At 41.1% G+C, this 16,117-nt stretch overlaps 1 protein-coding gene across 6 annotated transcripts in view; it reads left to right on the forward strand.

Annotated features, from left to right (window-relative positions):
• Nucleotides 1-16,117, forward strand: part of RBMS3 (RNA binding motif single stranded interacting protein 3) — a 1,175,542-nt gene that overhangs the window by 440,434 nt on the left and 718,991 nt on the right. The window contains exon 1 of one of the 6 annotated variants that reach the window (XM_060248822.1): nucleotides 13,297-14,187. The exons of 2 other annotated variants lie outside the window; for them this stretch is intronic. In XM_060248822.1, the coding sequence (XP_060104805.1) occupies nucleotides 14,113-14,187 (75 nt within the window). In that variant the 5' untranslated portion in view covers nucleotides 13,297-14,112. Of the gene's footprint in view, nucleotides 1-13,296; nucleotides 14,188-16,117 lie in introns of those variants that run through there. 3 more of the 6 variants (XM_060248821.1, XM_060248820.1, XM_060248819.1) reach the window with 3 other exon arrangements.

The raw sequence follows: 16,117 nt of genomic DNA on the forward strand, positions 1-16,117 counted from the left end.
TGATGAATCTATTAATGCTTTCAGAATATGCTGTTCTACATATTCTACAGCCCAGGAGGGCTGAATAGCTTCAGATTTCACTTTGATTCGGGTGGGAACTGACAATGTTTTCTTATTCAGTTATAAACTAAAAGGTATAATCTTGGTCAGGCCTCAGATTCAGTGGGAGCTCACAGGAGCGCAGCTCCTGCACCTTTCTGAGAGTTCCACCTCGTCCATTGAATAGTATGTGCAGTTTCATAACAATCCCTGGATGAGCTCCACCACCTATTTTTCTACAAAACAATCCCTGGTCTTGGTATGCAAAAGTTTAAAAGAAAAGCCTGAGTTTTGTATTGCCTCTTGTTCAATATGAGACACCCATTGCATGCTGTACTACAGCTGAATATGTTCCATTTTTTACTTTCTGGTTTAAATAACCTGTTTGGTGAACAGCAGACATCTGTATACTTCTTATGCACATCAACGTTCAGAAGAAATATTAAACACCTTTTGTGCCTACCTGATTTATCTGCTATAAAGTTATTATATACACTACTCAAAAGAAAAATATCCAAAACATGTAAATATTGCTCTTATTTCATAGTTGTGTATCCTACCATTATCTTTCCATTACACTGAGCTAAATTTGGGCCTTCTTCTAGCCTGAAGAGCTTTACTCCAACAAAAGTGTCACAGAATGGAAGATGAAGGAAACTTTCTGCAGCCCCAAACTGGATCGATGCCATTACTCTTAAATCCAGCCCCTACAGATATATCAGGAACTTGAGCCCGTAGCAAGGCAGGACCTTGGCTAAGCTGTACAGTTCACAGACAGGGCTTCCTCTAGTGAATTCAGGTAGTGTCATGATGGAGAAGGGCAAGTAAAAGTGACCTTTTAACTAAAATGCTTTATTTCCACATGGATGCATCAGTAGCAGCTATCTTGAGGTGCTCCTAGTTAATATACTAGGTTGAGCTATATTTTTATTGAGTCTATGGCTGCTAACCTTTGATCTAAAAGATAATTTTCTGGGCTAGAGAGTGGAGCTGAAACAGCTGGAGCCAGGACATAATCTAGGATCAGTACTGGAGGTGTGACAGTGACTCAGCAGTGGAGCTTTTTCTTTAGAAGCAGAATAATAATACTTTTTATTTATATCCCGCCCTCCCCGCACAAGTAGGCTCAGGGCGGCTCACAACGTATTCATGCAATACAATAAAATCATATATAGCAATAAAATCACCATAAATCAATTTACAAATTACATTAAAATTAACATTAAGGTGCTATAAGGACCCCTGGTTCAATCTCCTGTCATCTCCCATGAAAGGTAGCAAGTGATGTGAAATACCTGTGTTCTGGGAGAGCAGCTGCCTGTCAGAGGAGACAACACCAGGGTTGGGATGGGAAGAGCAGGTGTTCACATGAGGGATCTGGACTATAAGTGGTGAAATTCAGGAAGAAGAATTGGGTAGTTAAGGGTTGCAGCTAGTAGAAGAAGAAGAAGAAGAAGAAGAAGAAGAAGAAGAAGAAGAAGAAGAAGAATTGCAGATTTATACCCCGCCCTTCTCTCTGAATCAGAGACTCAGAGCGGCTTACAATCTCCCATGTCTTCTCCCCCCACAACAGACACCCTGTGAGGTAGGTGGGGCTGAGAGGGCTCTCACAGCAGTTGCCCTTTCAAGGACAACCTCTGCCAGAGCATGGCTAACCCAAGGCCATTCCAGCAGGTGCAAGTGGAGGAGTGGGGAATCAAACTTGGTTCTCCCAGATAAGAGTCCACTCACTTAACTACTATACCAAACTGGCAAGAATTTGGTAGATTAAGTGTGATAGTACCTGGCAAGTGTGTGAGTGCAATAAAAAAGGCAAATGCTATGCTGTGGATTATTAAGAACGGCACTGAAAACATATCAGCCAGTTATCATAATGTCCCTAAATAAATCTATGGCATGACCTCATTTGGAATATTGTGTACAGTTCTGGTTACCCTACCTCAAAAAAGTATTATAGCACTGGAAAAAGTGCAGAAAAGGACAACTAAAATGATTAAGAGAATGGAACACCTTCCCTATGAAGAAAGGTTAAAGAGGTTAGGGCTTTTTAGCTCGGAGAAACAGTGACTGAGGGGTGAGATGATAGAGACACAAAATTATGTATGGGGTAGAGAAGGCAGAGAAAGACGTACTTGTCTCCCTATCTCACAATACAATAACTCATGGACACTCAATGAAATTGATGAGCGGTAGACTTAGAACAGATAAAAATAAGTACTTTTCCCCAAAGAGTAATTAACACATGGAATTCACTGCCAGAGGAAGTGGTGGCAGCTACATGCATGGACAATTTCAAGAAGGGATTGGATAAATATATGGAGCAGAGGTCCATGAATGCCTATTAGCTACAATATAAAGATGCAACACTCTGTCTGGGACAGTGATGCTCTGTATTCTTGGTGCTTGTGTGTGGGGGCTTCTGGGGTTCTGGCCCCACTGGTGGACTTCCTAACGACACCTGGTTTTTAGGTACTGTGTGAAATAGTGTGCTGAACAGGATGAGCCATTTACTGATCAAACATCTCTTATGTTCTTAAGTGATGGATAGACCACAGGAGAACATTACAATAAAGCTGCCTTACACAAAACCAGATTCATCAAAATCAGTATTGTCTGAGTAGACCAGTCTTAGGCAGTGGCTCCCCTGGGTCTCAGGCAGAAGTCTGCTGCTTACACAACCTTTTTTTAAAAACTGGTGATGGCAGGGATTGAACTTGGGATCTTCTGTATGCCAAAAATATCCTCTGCACTGAGTCATAGCCTCTCCCATATTGTATTCTCCTTTTCTCTCTAATAGAGACACAAAGCAGCTAGCAAAACAGAAAGAAAACCCCAAAAACAATAACAAGCAATAAGCTTCAAATTGTTAAGTGCGTCTTCTCTCTCCACTGACTGATCTTGTGCCTAGCTTTAGGCTTCAACTTCTGGCTAAGAGCCAAAGAACTTAAGAGCATTTGGCTCTTGCTGTTTTGTCTGTTCCCAATGGTTCTTCTCTCTGGGCATGCATGGACAAAACCTGGGCTTTATTTATTTTTCAGACCACACTACTGGTACATTCTATGCAGAGTGATTCCAATCTAAATCCATTGAAATAAACTACTGATTGTACCAGTAATATAGTAGGTGACTCGTTTGGTAACCCTCTCTTAGAACATGTTGTGCAATTGGATGCATGATTTGAGTGTTTTCCAGCTTTATCTCTCTTGGAGTTTCTTGCCCTCTGTGTAGGTGGCATTATGTGCCATGTTTCCCTTTCAGGCATATTTGAATTCCACTCGCTCTCCAGCTTTTGCCTCCTCAGCTGCCCATGAGTGGCTCCATTCTTGAGCTCATTTTAAGGATCCAAAGAGGGAGAAGAAAGTTCTTAAGTTAGCCAGCTGTTGCTTACTGAGACTGAACAGCTTGTCTTTTCTTTGGCATAGCATTTATACTTAACACTCGGCAGGCAAACTTCTATTTGAGCTCACAATTTGATTCTGTTATTCAGATGCACAGGCCAGAAAATGAAGGGGATTCTATTTAAGCAGCGTGCTCCTAAGTTGCAGATGATCTTTTTGATGTCTCTATTTTACAAATGGAAATTTTACATTTCCCGGCACCAGCAGCCTTTGAGAGAGGCTTCTGTTATCTGAATTTGATTTTGTAACTGTTTATTTGCATTTTTCTTTGCTAGAATCTTTCCCCTTTTTTCCACACTACTATCTTCATATTTTCTTTAAATCACATTCTCATTTCTATTCCATTTGTCACCAAGGTCCAAATTCTGTGAAACGACTTCAATGAAAATTAAAGATGCACAGCATCTTCCAGAATCAGATCTGGGGCTTTTTTGGGACTATAATAAAACTCATATGTTTATAGACTGAATCTTGTAAGCTCCTGATGAATATAGGCAGAAGGAATAAGATCTTTAAAGCCTGTTCCATAACACAATAAGGTTAGTTTGGATTCTTGATTATTGTCCTGAGTTAATTTTATAATGTGTCTACTTTATTCCAAAACTGACTCATGCCGTTGGGCACAACCATGTTTTTTATCCAAAGCTCTCTCTGTGATAAGTATGAATATTAGCAATATTAATCCTTTCCATATCCTTTCTGTATAGAGGAGATTGGATTTATACCCTGCCCTTCACTCAGAGTGGCTTAGAATCTCTTTTCCCTTCCCCTTCCTACAACAGATACCCTGTGAGGTAGGTGGGGTTGAGAGCTCTGACAGAAAGCTGCTCTTAAGAGAGCAGTTCTGACAGAGTTATGACTGACCCAAGGTCACTCCAGCAGTTGCATGTGGAGGACTGGTGATTCAAACCTGGTTCTCCCAGATAAGAGACCACACACTTAACCACTACACCAAACTGGCTCCCTGTAGACATGAGGGTCTAGTTCCAGTCTCAAGATCACAAGACAGTTTGGACCTTCATGAGCTGGCTTGTTTGATTGGACAGATTCATGTTCATTAGAGCTGATGTAGATATCGTTGTAGCTGGCTAAGCTTTGTCAGTGACTACATAAGCAAACAGGTCTGTTCACCTGAGCAGTGTAACATCCAAAGGGAGAGTTTATCAAAAGTACTTTCGTGGCTAGAAAATTGCAAGATTCACTGGTAAAATACAAGATGTGCTAACACTGGAGAGAGTTAATGTAGTGCAGTAGCTGGAATATCAGGCTAGAACTGCCAATAATCTTGGGTAAGTCTTCTCCATCAGCCTAATAATCTTTGCAGTGTTGTTTTGAGTATAAAATGGAAGAGGAAAGAACAATGTAACCACCCTAATCTCTTTGGAAAAATGCAATTACAGATGTGGCCACTGCCATTCCCTTTCAGTAGTTCTTTCAGACAATGGAAACAAAAAATGGAGATGTAACATTGCAAGGAGGAGACAACCTTGAAAATTAACTAAACATTATTATAAAAACCAAAAATTTATATTTATCTTGAGATTTTTGTGTGTGTATATATAATCTGATAAACAATTTATAGTACTTTACTACATGTATACTAATTATTCCACATCAATATATGTAACATATTAAATACCATATAGAAAGAAGAACATGGCATTCAAATTAAGATCGAATAGCAAATAAATCTTATTTATTAAAATTTAAATACTGTGTGCCAAGCTGCAGTGCACAAATACTGGCATAGGCTGAAGGTGCCTACTGGGCAGAAGTATTTTCTCTTAGTTTTTAAAAAATAATTACTTCACTTTGTAAAATATAATGGCCCAATTTTGTTTCAAAGTTTCTTATATTGCCAATATCTAAAAGCTGAGGGGTCTTTTATCATAAGTGTACAGTCAGTAGTGTAAGGCATTTAACTGGTGATGCAGTTCTTGATCAGTTCCCTGTTAAATGATTGGTGGACCCCATGCTCAAGGCTTATGGTAGATGGAATGGTATGTCCCTCAGCCGGAAGTGCCTTGTTTTGGGTTTACAGCTATCATACTTGGCCAGTTCTTTTTCTTCCAGAACTTAGATTGTTTGTACTAAAAGGTCTGGGAAATGAATTTGTAATAGATGCTTGGCATTCAGTTATTATTTGAGAAAATTAGGTTGTCACACAAAATATCTGGGCTACATCATATGGAAGATTAAATTAATTCAATTCCTTGAGCAGTAAAATATCTAGGACATTATTCCCTCCCTCCCTATTCAGGTGTTTTCTGCACATATATTAATGAGTTATAGTCTCTTAAGGCAAGATACTGATCCATAGGAGCTGTACATATATGTCAAAATTGTCCAAACCTATCCATTGTTCATCTAAAGTGGGCTTTATTTGCCTCCACATTGCATTTCCAGCAGCCAGATATATAGCTGATGGCTTTGTATTTGGCTTTCTATTAGTGGAGGATTTCATATCTATGTTAAAGAGCCAGCACTACTCAATCAGCATGCAGTTGCACGGAAGACTTTGGCTGTAATCCTAAGAACATGTTCTTGGAAGTAAGACCCATTGAACAAAATGGGCATTTACTTTCAAATATTTGTTTTATTTATTTATTACATCTTTATGCTTTTTTCCACCCAACATAGAACCGTCAAACAATCAAAAGATTAAAAGAAATGTAGGACTTCTGCAATAGACCTGGATAGCTCTGCTTTTCTGCTTTGCTTACTTTGACCATTACAACTGTTGCAATGATTTTACAGTTGCATGTTGTGAGCTGCCCTGAGCCTGCTTGCAAACAAACAAATAAACAAACAAACATCCTGAGCCAGTATAGTGTAGAAGCTAGAATTCCAGACTAGAATCTGGGAGACCCAAGTTCAATTCACAGCTAGCCATGGAAAGTCACTAGGTGACCTTGAGCCAGTCACTCTCTGTCAGATTAACTCATCTCACTGGGTTACTTTTGAAGATAAAATGGAAGAAGATAAAATGATGTAAGCTGCTTTAGATCCCCACTGGGAGGAAAAGTGGAGTATAAATAACGAAAGAATTTTTTCCTGTTTTTTATTGATCGTTATAAAGTCAGGGGAAAATGCTTTCTGGGTTTTCTTACAGCTTTGTTCTGTCCACATAATGAAATATCAGGTGCCAGATGTCTTGAACTAGGAACTGTAGCAATAGAACCCCCAAAGCTATACTGTCTAATCCAGGGATTCCCACCCCCTTTTTTGGGGGGGGAACAAAACCAAATAAATGTTTATTGAAATCACATTGCTTTTACAATATTCCCCACCCTTTTTGAGCATGCAGGTACCTTTGGAATTCTGACACTGGGTGGTGGGTCCAATCACAAAATGGCTGCTATAGGGAGTGGAACCAACCACTTAAATGTAAAGGAGTGATTTATGCATAACTCTAATTGTAACTCTTCAACATTTCAGACAGAAGATCTGTTTAATGAGATGCCTTCTAAAATGAACATACTGTTTAAAAATATTTTATGGCATACACACAGCTTGCCTTCAGTCATACAGAGAAGAGCCTTGTGTTATGGTGGCAGCTAATGTCAAAGCAACTTTTTAAAAAATCTGCACAGCCAATGTGATCTCTAGTGGCCAGTCAAAGCCCTGCTGGGCAAAAGCCCCACCTGGCACCACCCACTTTCTAAACATACTCGGTGGGCAGCAAAGAATGGTGTTGGCAGGCATCACATTGGAAAACCCCTGCTCTGGTCTATACCACTGTGGTAACTTGCAAGAAGAAGGAGCTGCTGATCTGCTGTCAATTGTCCCTCAGTGACTCCACTGCAAATAGTCAGAAGGCCATAATGCAACTGAGGTCAGGTGATGCAAGGAGCCAGTAGAGTTCCATCTATAAAGCTGCTAGCTCATTATTTTGCTTGACTGCCTGAGCTACAAGTTTACCTCCGGCCCGAATATAGTTATTGTATTGACAAAGGTGAAAGTAATAAGGGGGGAGAGGTTGAGTACCAGCAAATAGAATATCTTAAATAGAGCCTGATGGATTAAGTTAATATAATTTACTGTTATATTGTAGATACTCCATATGCACTTTAATTTCCATTCTACATCTATGTGGGACATAAAATTCTTTCTAAAGCGCAGGTGTTTCTTGTAGGGGCCCAAGTTTTTATGAAAACAACTGCTTGAGATATATTGTGCCACATAGTTGACTGCCTGTGTAGCAAAATAGAGCTAAGCAGCAAGCACTATCACATATAATGGGAGTAACCTTTAACTGCATCTCTGCATTTTCAGGCCCTGGCTACGAAGCCAGATTGCAACTCCATTCTCCCCCATCTCTGTTTCCTTCTATCTCAAACCCAAAATTGCCATAATTCTGCCCCCCCCGCCCCATATACACACTCTGTTCTGTCCCAATTTCCCAAACTCTAATGGTGTTACTGTTACATTCCAAAACTGCAGAGGATTCCCAGCTAACAAAAGAACATTCCCTGTCATTACTTCCTATTGCTGAAGCATCAGCTGCTCAACCTGGAATACTTGCTAGCCACTGACTTCACAAAGGATGGGATCCTTAGCACCAATAATTCCATGCTTGTGTTGATGGAAGCCCTCTGACCTGAATTGGTCTCTGCTGGCATAGGTGTGTTTAGGATCAAAGCCTTTAAAGAAATATATGTTCGGCCTTTTTATTAGACTTTAGGTCTCTTGACACTTTATGGCACACTTGAGTCATATTTTCCAGCTTTTCCTCACAGCCATAAGTTTTGGAAATACAAAGTGATCCTTCTTAATGTTCAGCAGGAACAAGCACAATTCATTTCAATGGGGCTTACACAAGCCAAAGGGTATCTTGAAGACTGAGCTGTTGTTTTAGAGAGAAAAAATGTCAAGAAACTCACGTAGGAAGAATCAGGAGGATGGCAAACTCAGGTTTTATGAAGGAAACAAAGCAAAATCAGTGCTCCTAGTAAAAAACCCAGTGAGTAACTAAATAGCATCTATGCAATTATTACTATTAATAACAACAATAAGTAATAACAGTATTGATGTTATCATTAATAATAATAATAATATTAATATTGCCATTATCATTACTAATATTGGTAATATTTCATCACTAACTTAATAGGTACCTGGTTTTAGGAGCTTACAGTGCACAGTTCAACACGAGTGGACAAAGAGGAAGCTGGAAGTTAGAGTAAACTTGAACAGCATGTATATTCCATTCAGTTACACAAATTCACATTTAGTTTCGATAGAGCATGAGGATGGAGGGCTTATGCCGGAGTCTTCCCAGGAAAAGTGGTTTAGATCCTAATATGAAGGGGAGATAGTAGGTCAAGCATGCAGATGGCCAGGGAGAGAATATTTTATTTCATTTTTTAAATACTGGATATGGTTTTTCCCTCTTTGGATCTGGAAACAAACAGGAAGTTAGCGTATAGATTTAAGAAAAAGTGTTTTCTATATTAAAATAAAGACTAGTGCCCACAGTCCTCATGTTGTGGCTGACAGATCACTGGTGCTCCGTTCGAAGCCAAATGAAAACTCCACTCTTTTGTGGCTAAACCAAAATGTATGTGTTGATTGGTAGTAGGTAGAGAGTTTAATCAGCCCTAAGTAGCAATGTGCCTTGAGTAACAAAAGTCTCAATGATGCAAAGTATGTATCAATCTTGCAGTGACTACTTACTATGTAAGTCACCTTTTCCCTTTCATTTAACTTCGGTTGTTTTAAAGTCCAGAAGGACCTGAACATACATTCAAGGCCTTTTCAAGAGGTACTTTAATTATGTATTAACTTCTATTCTGCCCTCCCTCCAAGGAACTCAGGGTCTAAGCAGTCCAGACCCCCCCCCCCCCCCCCCATGCACATACACTTTTGTTCTCACAGCTTCATGAGTCAGGCTGAGAGTCAGGGAGCAGTTCTAAGCACACCTATTCAAAATCAGTCCCATTTTAATCAATGGGGCTTATTCCCAGAAAAGTGATTTTACATCTGCAGTCTTAGGGACTTGCTCAAGGTCACCTTGTAATTTTTATGCTTGAGCAGGGATAGGAACCCTGGTCTCCCTGATCTACATCCAATGCTGTATCTGTGAGGATAAAGTTCCTGTAATAGATGGGTGGGAAGGAGCAACCAAATAGAGACTAAGGGAAGGGCGTGGTTATCAGGCAGAGAAGCTTCGAGAGGCAGAAAGGGGTCCTAAAAACAGAGTCTTCTAGTTCTTAATGTCAATCAGGTACTGTTAAACCATAGCATAAAATTATTTACAAGACAGAGAGCACCACATTGCACCAGGAGTGGGCTGCAAATTTACAAAGTGGTTGTGAAGTTGGAAAGAATGATTAAGAAACTAGATGGAGCATCTTAAGGTCCCAGACGTGCTGAATCTCTCATGGTGCAGACAGCTGGTGAAAATTCAAACTAGAATTTGATTTGTTCATGGAAGCCAATGGATCTGTGGAAAAGCCAGATAAGAGGAAGGTGCACCATTCTGGCTCTGATGTACATCTGTAATGTGAGAAACATGCAGTGTCATCCTAAGCAGAGTTACACCTTTTTATGGCTAGTGACTTCACTGGACTTTGAAGGCAGCAATTCTGCTTAGGATGGCACTGGTAGTTAGAACTTGTCCTAGTGGATGGGGTTTCCACTCTAGCTGCAAGCCACAGTTTGGCCACCCCTGTTTTAGAACAACTTTCTCTTTCTCTTAATGCAATTCGGAAACCAGCTCCTCTCCCTCCCTGATGGAGATGGGAGTACATGGAAAGATTCCTGCACTCCTCATTTCCCCAATTAGGATACAAAAAAAAAAGTTCTTTGATTAATACCATTCTTGCATCCTATAAACGGCAGACTGACAATGTGAAGCCAAGTGTGATGTTTGCATGCCCAAATCACGTGCAGACATGTGCCCACAAACCAAAATACAGCTGGCAGGTCTAATTTTAGCCCAACCCAGCCTCGTGAAGTGTCCCCTTGTTGAAAAAAAAAAGAAGTGTGTGTGTGTGTGGGGGAGGTTGCCTCCTGAAATAATTTGCTTGATAATACAGCAGCTGACAGCAGTCCTAGTAGACTATTACGTGTGATTTAAGTTTTAAAAAAGAAAGAAACCAATGCAGTGTTGCTTAATTTTTTTTTTTTTAAAAAAATAGTTAAATCATTGTCAGCAAAGCTGAAGATAGCTCTGAGAACTGAATGACACTGTAAAGGATTCTGCATACAGACAATAGGCTTTTCAGGGATGTGAGTGGTATGGAAAGCTGTCACTGCTGGTAGTACACATGTTCATTTCTTATGGTTTCTGGTTAAACTTGTGTGGTTTTCAAATAACAGCATTTATTTGTATTAGATATGTGTTATAATTGCCCTGGGCATGCAATGGATAATACCAAGCTGAGTTAACACTTCTCTCTCCCTCCCATATAACCCCTCCAATGTGCCTAATGTTTTAGATACATTTCAAGTTTCTTTTTGAACATACTAAGTAGTATATGCAATGGCAGGTGGATGTTAGTGTAAATACAGATATTACCTTTTAACAGGTAACCCTGGGCAACTACCCAGGGTTCTTATGGTTTCTGGTTAAACTTGTGTGGTTTTCAAATAACAGCATTTATTTGTATTAGATATGTGTTATAATTGCCCTGGGCATGCAATGGATACCACCAGGCTGAGTTAACACTTCTCTCTCCCTCCCATATAACCCCTCCAATGTGCCTAATGTTTTAGATACATTTCAAGTTTCTTTTTGAACATACTAAGTAGTATATGCAATGGCAGGTGGATGTTAATGTAAATACAGATATTACCTTTTAACAGGTAACCCTGGGCAACTACCCCTTACTTTTGAAATTGGCTAGACCAGAAACTTGCTTGCAGCCAGGGTGTATTCCCACTACATTAAATGATGCATTTTGCAACTGGATTTTTACTGTATAAGAATAGTAAAAATCCAGTTGCAAAATACATTATTTAGTGTAGTGTGAATGTACCATAAGTTTCAACAGTACCTTGACTTTTGTGGGTTTAGGGGAAGTAGCTGCTATTAGGCATTAGAAAAAACACAGCAAATAGCCTTTTTTGCTGGTATGGGCACAGAGCATTACTTTGCTCACTTTGACATCTTTTGGCCCTTTGGGATCACTGTCAGTAGGTGATTGTCTGCACACTGTCAAGATGGAAAGTAGTTGGGGTTTTTTGCTCTTGTAACAAAACAAAACAAAAAGCTCTCATGGCACTCCAATGTAGTGCTTTTCTGTTCCCCACAGGAGTGAATGGGAACCAACATCTACAATGGGAAACATTTCATCTACATCTATACAACTCACTTTCTGTCTCTTCTGAAGTAGTAGTGTAGAAGTAGCTTCTATATTTGCTACATATTGATACTTGGGTAAGGAATTAACTACTCTAGGCATGGCTATTCAGAATAACGTTCATTTGATTTCAACAGGATTTAATCTTTAGTAAAGATTAAAGGAATATACCATAATCCTTATTTCTGGTGTCCCAAAATGTGATAGAAGCTATCAGGCCTAGGATTCAGTGGGAGCTCACAGGAGCACAGCTCCTGAACCTTTCTGACAGTTCCACCTCCTTCTTCCCACCTTGTCCATTGAATAGTAGGTGCAGCTGCATAGCAATCCCTGGATGAGCTCCACCACCTTTTTTTCTACAAAATGACACCTGGTAGCTATAATATAATATGTCTTAATTTCCACCCATTCTGATCTGAATGTTTACTTGGGAACAATTTCTACTGAAGAAAAGGGACCCATTTTTACATAATCAGTTTAGGGCTGTCATGGAAGTTACTTTTGAGAATACTGGTTTCCCTGCAGGAGTCTTTTGTAGCTTGACCCCAGCTAGCATTTCAAAATCCACAAACTAGAGGCTTTTCCTCTAATCTAGAAGAAGTCTTTCTGTTTTACTGGAAAAAGTAATGTGGGAACGAACCTACATTCTTTGAATCTGGTTGCTGGGAGAATAATAGCTGGATCATATACAGCTGGATTGCCACTATTTGCTAGGGCAGCAATTTTTGAGGAAATTTTCCAGCACAAGGACACAATAGGGACATCCACATTTATAATCCTGCGCATGCTGATTTGTGAGGGAAAATCCCAGTGTTTTTTGCTCCCCATGAAAGCTGCATAGGATCATAAATCCCACACACAAATACAATCATATTTAAATTAATGGCATTCTCAGTTATCTATACTATCTTCAGTGTCAGGACAATAGTTTATGCCACATCAAAAGTTCATGGAATGTAGAATTTCAAAATATTATTTTACAGTCACCTTGAAATACCTATAATCATCTATTTCCTGCTGTCATTCTTCTGGAGTTCTTTTCTGGTCTTGCATCTTCTCAATGGATGCTCTTGCACAAGCTAGCTTTCCCACTTCGGTGAAAAAGGTGTCATTGTGTTCTTAATATTGTGATAATGCGTTGCTTAAAAACCCCCAACAAAATTAAAGGGGCCTCAGCCCCCCCCCCCCTTTTAACTCCGAGGTAGGCTGTGGTTTGATAAAGTCCTTGTGAGGGAAACTCTGGGTAGTTTTCCCGCTAAGGCTTGTGAGCCATTTCAGCGCGTTTTGGCCGGTGAGGGTGGGGGAAGGGGAAATATGATTAAAGAGACAGGGCGCCTTTTCTTTCACTTGCCGGAGACTTTCTTGTTCAGCCTGTGTGTGTTCCTGTGCCGCCGCCGCCGCCGTTTTCGGGGGGCAACTTTGGGAAGTGGCTGCCGGGCGAGGAAGGGATTGGGCCAGTCCCCCACCCCACCCTCCTCTCCCAGCGAGCGAGCGAGCGAGCGAAGAAGGAGCGGCGGCCAGGAGCGTTGCTTGGCGAGCCTTTCCGCGCTAGCCAGCAGAGGGAAGCGGGGCTTTGCTTGCGGCGCAGGGGCTGGAGCTCGCCGAGTGCTTCTTGGAGGAAATACTGCAGCCTTCTGGACTGCGTCTGCTTCTCGAGGGAGAGGCTGGCTGGGTAGTTCCACCCACCGGCTGGGAAGGAGGGGGTTTGAATGAAAGACAAGACGAGCCCTAAGCACCATGCCACTCCGTAAGGGAGACAGCAGCAACTAGGCTGTTGCGAGCCAGACGCTTTTAATTTTGTTTGTTTTGGTTTTTTTAAATTTTATTTTAATTTTTTTTAATTTTTTTTATCTTTATTTATTTAATTTTTTTTTTTTTGGCCGGGGTGGAGAGAGAGGGCTTCTCAGCAAAAGAGAGCGAGAGCCAGCTGAGCTGCAGCGATCTGGAGTTCCCCTGTCTTCCCGATTTCTCCGACAGGACTTCCACCCCCCACCAACACCCCCACCCCCGCTTTACAGACACTGGCAATTGACATTACTCAAGCGAGGGGGGGCTACGCTGGGGAGGAGGGTGCAGGAGAGCAAAGCAACATTTCACCCCTCCTCCTCTTCCTCCTATATTTTGATTTTTCTTTTTAACATTTTTGTGTGTGCGTGCGTGCGTGTTTGCTTGGTTTTGCTTCTTGCAGTGTCTTTTTTGGAGGGGAAGTGGGGGCAACTAGCGAGCGGGTTCCGAAGGCGAGGAAGTCTGGAGACCAGCGAAGCTTCCTCAGTCCTGTCAGGAATAGTGGCTTGAGAGGAAGAAAGGCCTGGGGCAAGTACAAGCCCTGCCCTCGAGTTCCCTGCATCGGAGATCCAGATTCCAGCTACATGGGCAAACGCTTGGAACAGCAACCAATGTACCCTCAGTACACTTACTACTACCCTCATTATCTCCAAACCAAGGTACGTGGTGGCGGACGGCGAGCGGGACTTCCTGGGGCTGGCCAGCGCCGTCGATATGATACCATTAGGCACTTAGCGGATGATGGATAGTTGATTGGCGTAAATTGCAGGCTCGCTTTCTCTGCCCTCTCTTTCTCTCTGCCTTGAATTGGGAAGCCTGAAAAGGAGTCGAATTAAAGGCATACAAAACAACCAGAAGGGGGGGGGGGGGGGAGAATAAAAGAAATGGGCAAAATGAACAAGAAAAAATGTGTGTGTGTGTTTCAAGCAAACAATTAAAAGGGCAGTTTTATAGAGAGTCTTCGGGAGGGACTGAAAGGGTGTATCTGTATGACTTAAGGTAAAAAGCTCGACACGCTGTGCTCCCAGGTAGCTCTTTCCTCGTGCTACAGGACGGCAGCTCGCCTGAACAGTGTCAGGCAGGGGAATGGCGGGTTCAGAGGCTCTGGGGAGGTGGGCAGTGCAGTTGAGCACTTTGCCCTCAGAAGGGACGCTGTGGACACTCCCAGTCCCCACTAGAGGCTGAAGCATCTGAATGGCTCCAGGGTCAAAGGAGGGCAAACTGACAACCCAGCCAAATCTTGGAGAGTCTTTGTGCCACTGCTTTTTAATGTTCCAGTAAACACATATTAAATAAATTTTACAGTTATACACTTGGATTTGAAAAGACTGGAAGCAGGGGCTTGCTACTTTTTTGGTGGTGGTGGGGGGGTGCTTTAGGCAGGTATTCGTTTGTTTTGTCGGCTGCATTTTTTTTGTATAATTGACAATTCTGGCCACCGTCTGCTAATAAGATTGTAGTGCAAGGCGCCAAAAATGAATTAAATAATCAATTTTAAATTTCTTCCCAGCTCTGTAATGCTGTTCCTTTCTTTCCCTCAAAAGATTCCATGCACTGCCGATGAACTTTTAAAAAAGAAAAATACTATTCTAAAGTTTGACGTCAGAAGTTAAATGAATGTGAGCCTTCCTTAGAGGGAAAACAAACTTGAAGAGCCAATTGAAATGCATAGAGGGTATAATTTTTTTTGGACTGTCTAAACGATTGGTGCTTTTGGTTACGGGTGTGGTGAAATGGTCACAGTTCTCTGCAGCCAACTTCACTTTCTTTACTTTGGGCAATAGTTTTCCATTTGTGTTACATCATTAGCTCTCTCCTAATCTATATATCAACTAGTTGTGAAAAGCAAGAAGGTTTGCCACTTTGGGGGAGGGTCAACAGGATATCCTTGTGCAAATGATAGCCCCCCCAGTGATACCTGGGGACCACCGATCTGTTAGGTATACTGCAGTGTGCAGACTTTCTTTGTGATCCATCAAATCCTCTAGGCTTTTTGAACAATTGTTTTTAGTATTTTTCCCCCTGCTCAAGGTCGATTCAAATTGCATTTACCTCTGTGGCCATTTAGTATATATTACCACTGCTGCTGGTTCAGCAGCAGCAGCCTGTAGCTAGCTTGACTGCTATATTGCCTATAGCATTAACTGTTTAGGGGCATAGGGATGATACACATGGCATTCCTCAAAATCTGGCAAACCAAGGACATGGAGCAATTTATGGGGACTTTTTTTTTTTTTGAAAAAACAATAGCCTCAAGTACTTGATGAGACACACAGGGCATTCCATGACTTTACTCATTTGGTATAAGCAATGCGTGTCCCTGTATTTTTAAACTCCATGTTTTCACTTTACAAAATATGTTTCTGGGGAAATCTGACCTTGTGGCTGAGTTTTTTTTGGAAAAAAAAGACAACTGTCCTTTGTGGGGAGGGGGTGTTAGGTATGTCTCTTTTTTCAAGAACTCTACCATCATATGCATTAATCATCTTCACTATATTTCCACCTAAAATAAAAAGGTGGACAGGCTGCATACCCTCATACAAATAGTGCCTTTTGAAAAGATAAATATTACAGATTAATATTTTATGG

This window comes from Heteronotia binoei, chromosome 10 (genome assembly GCF_032191835.1).
Source record: "Heteronotia binoei isolate CCM8104 ecotype False Entrance Well chromosome 10, APGP_CSIRO_Hbin_v1, whole genome shotgun sequence".
NCBI lineage: Eukaryota > Metazoa > Chordata > Lepidosauria > Squamata > Gekkonidae > Heteronotia > Heteronotia binoei.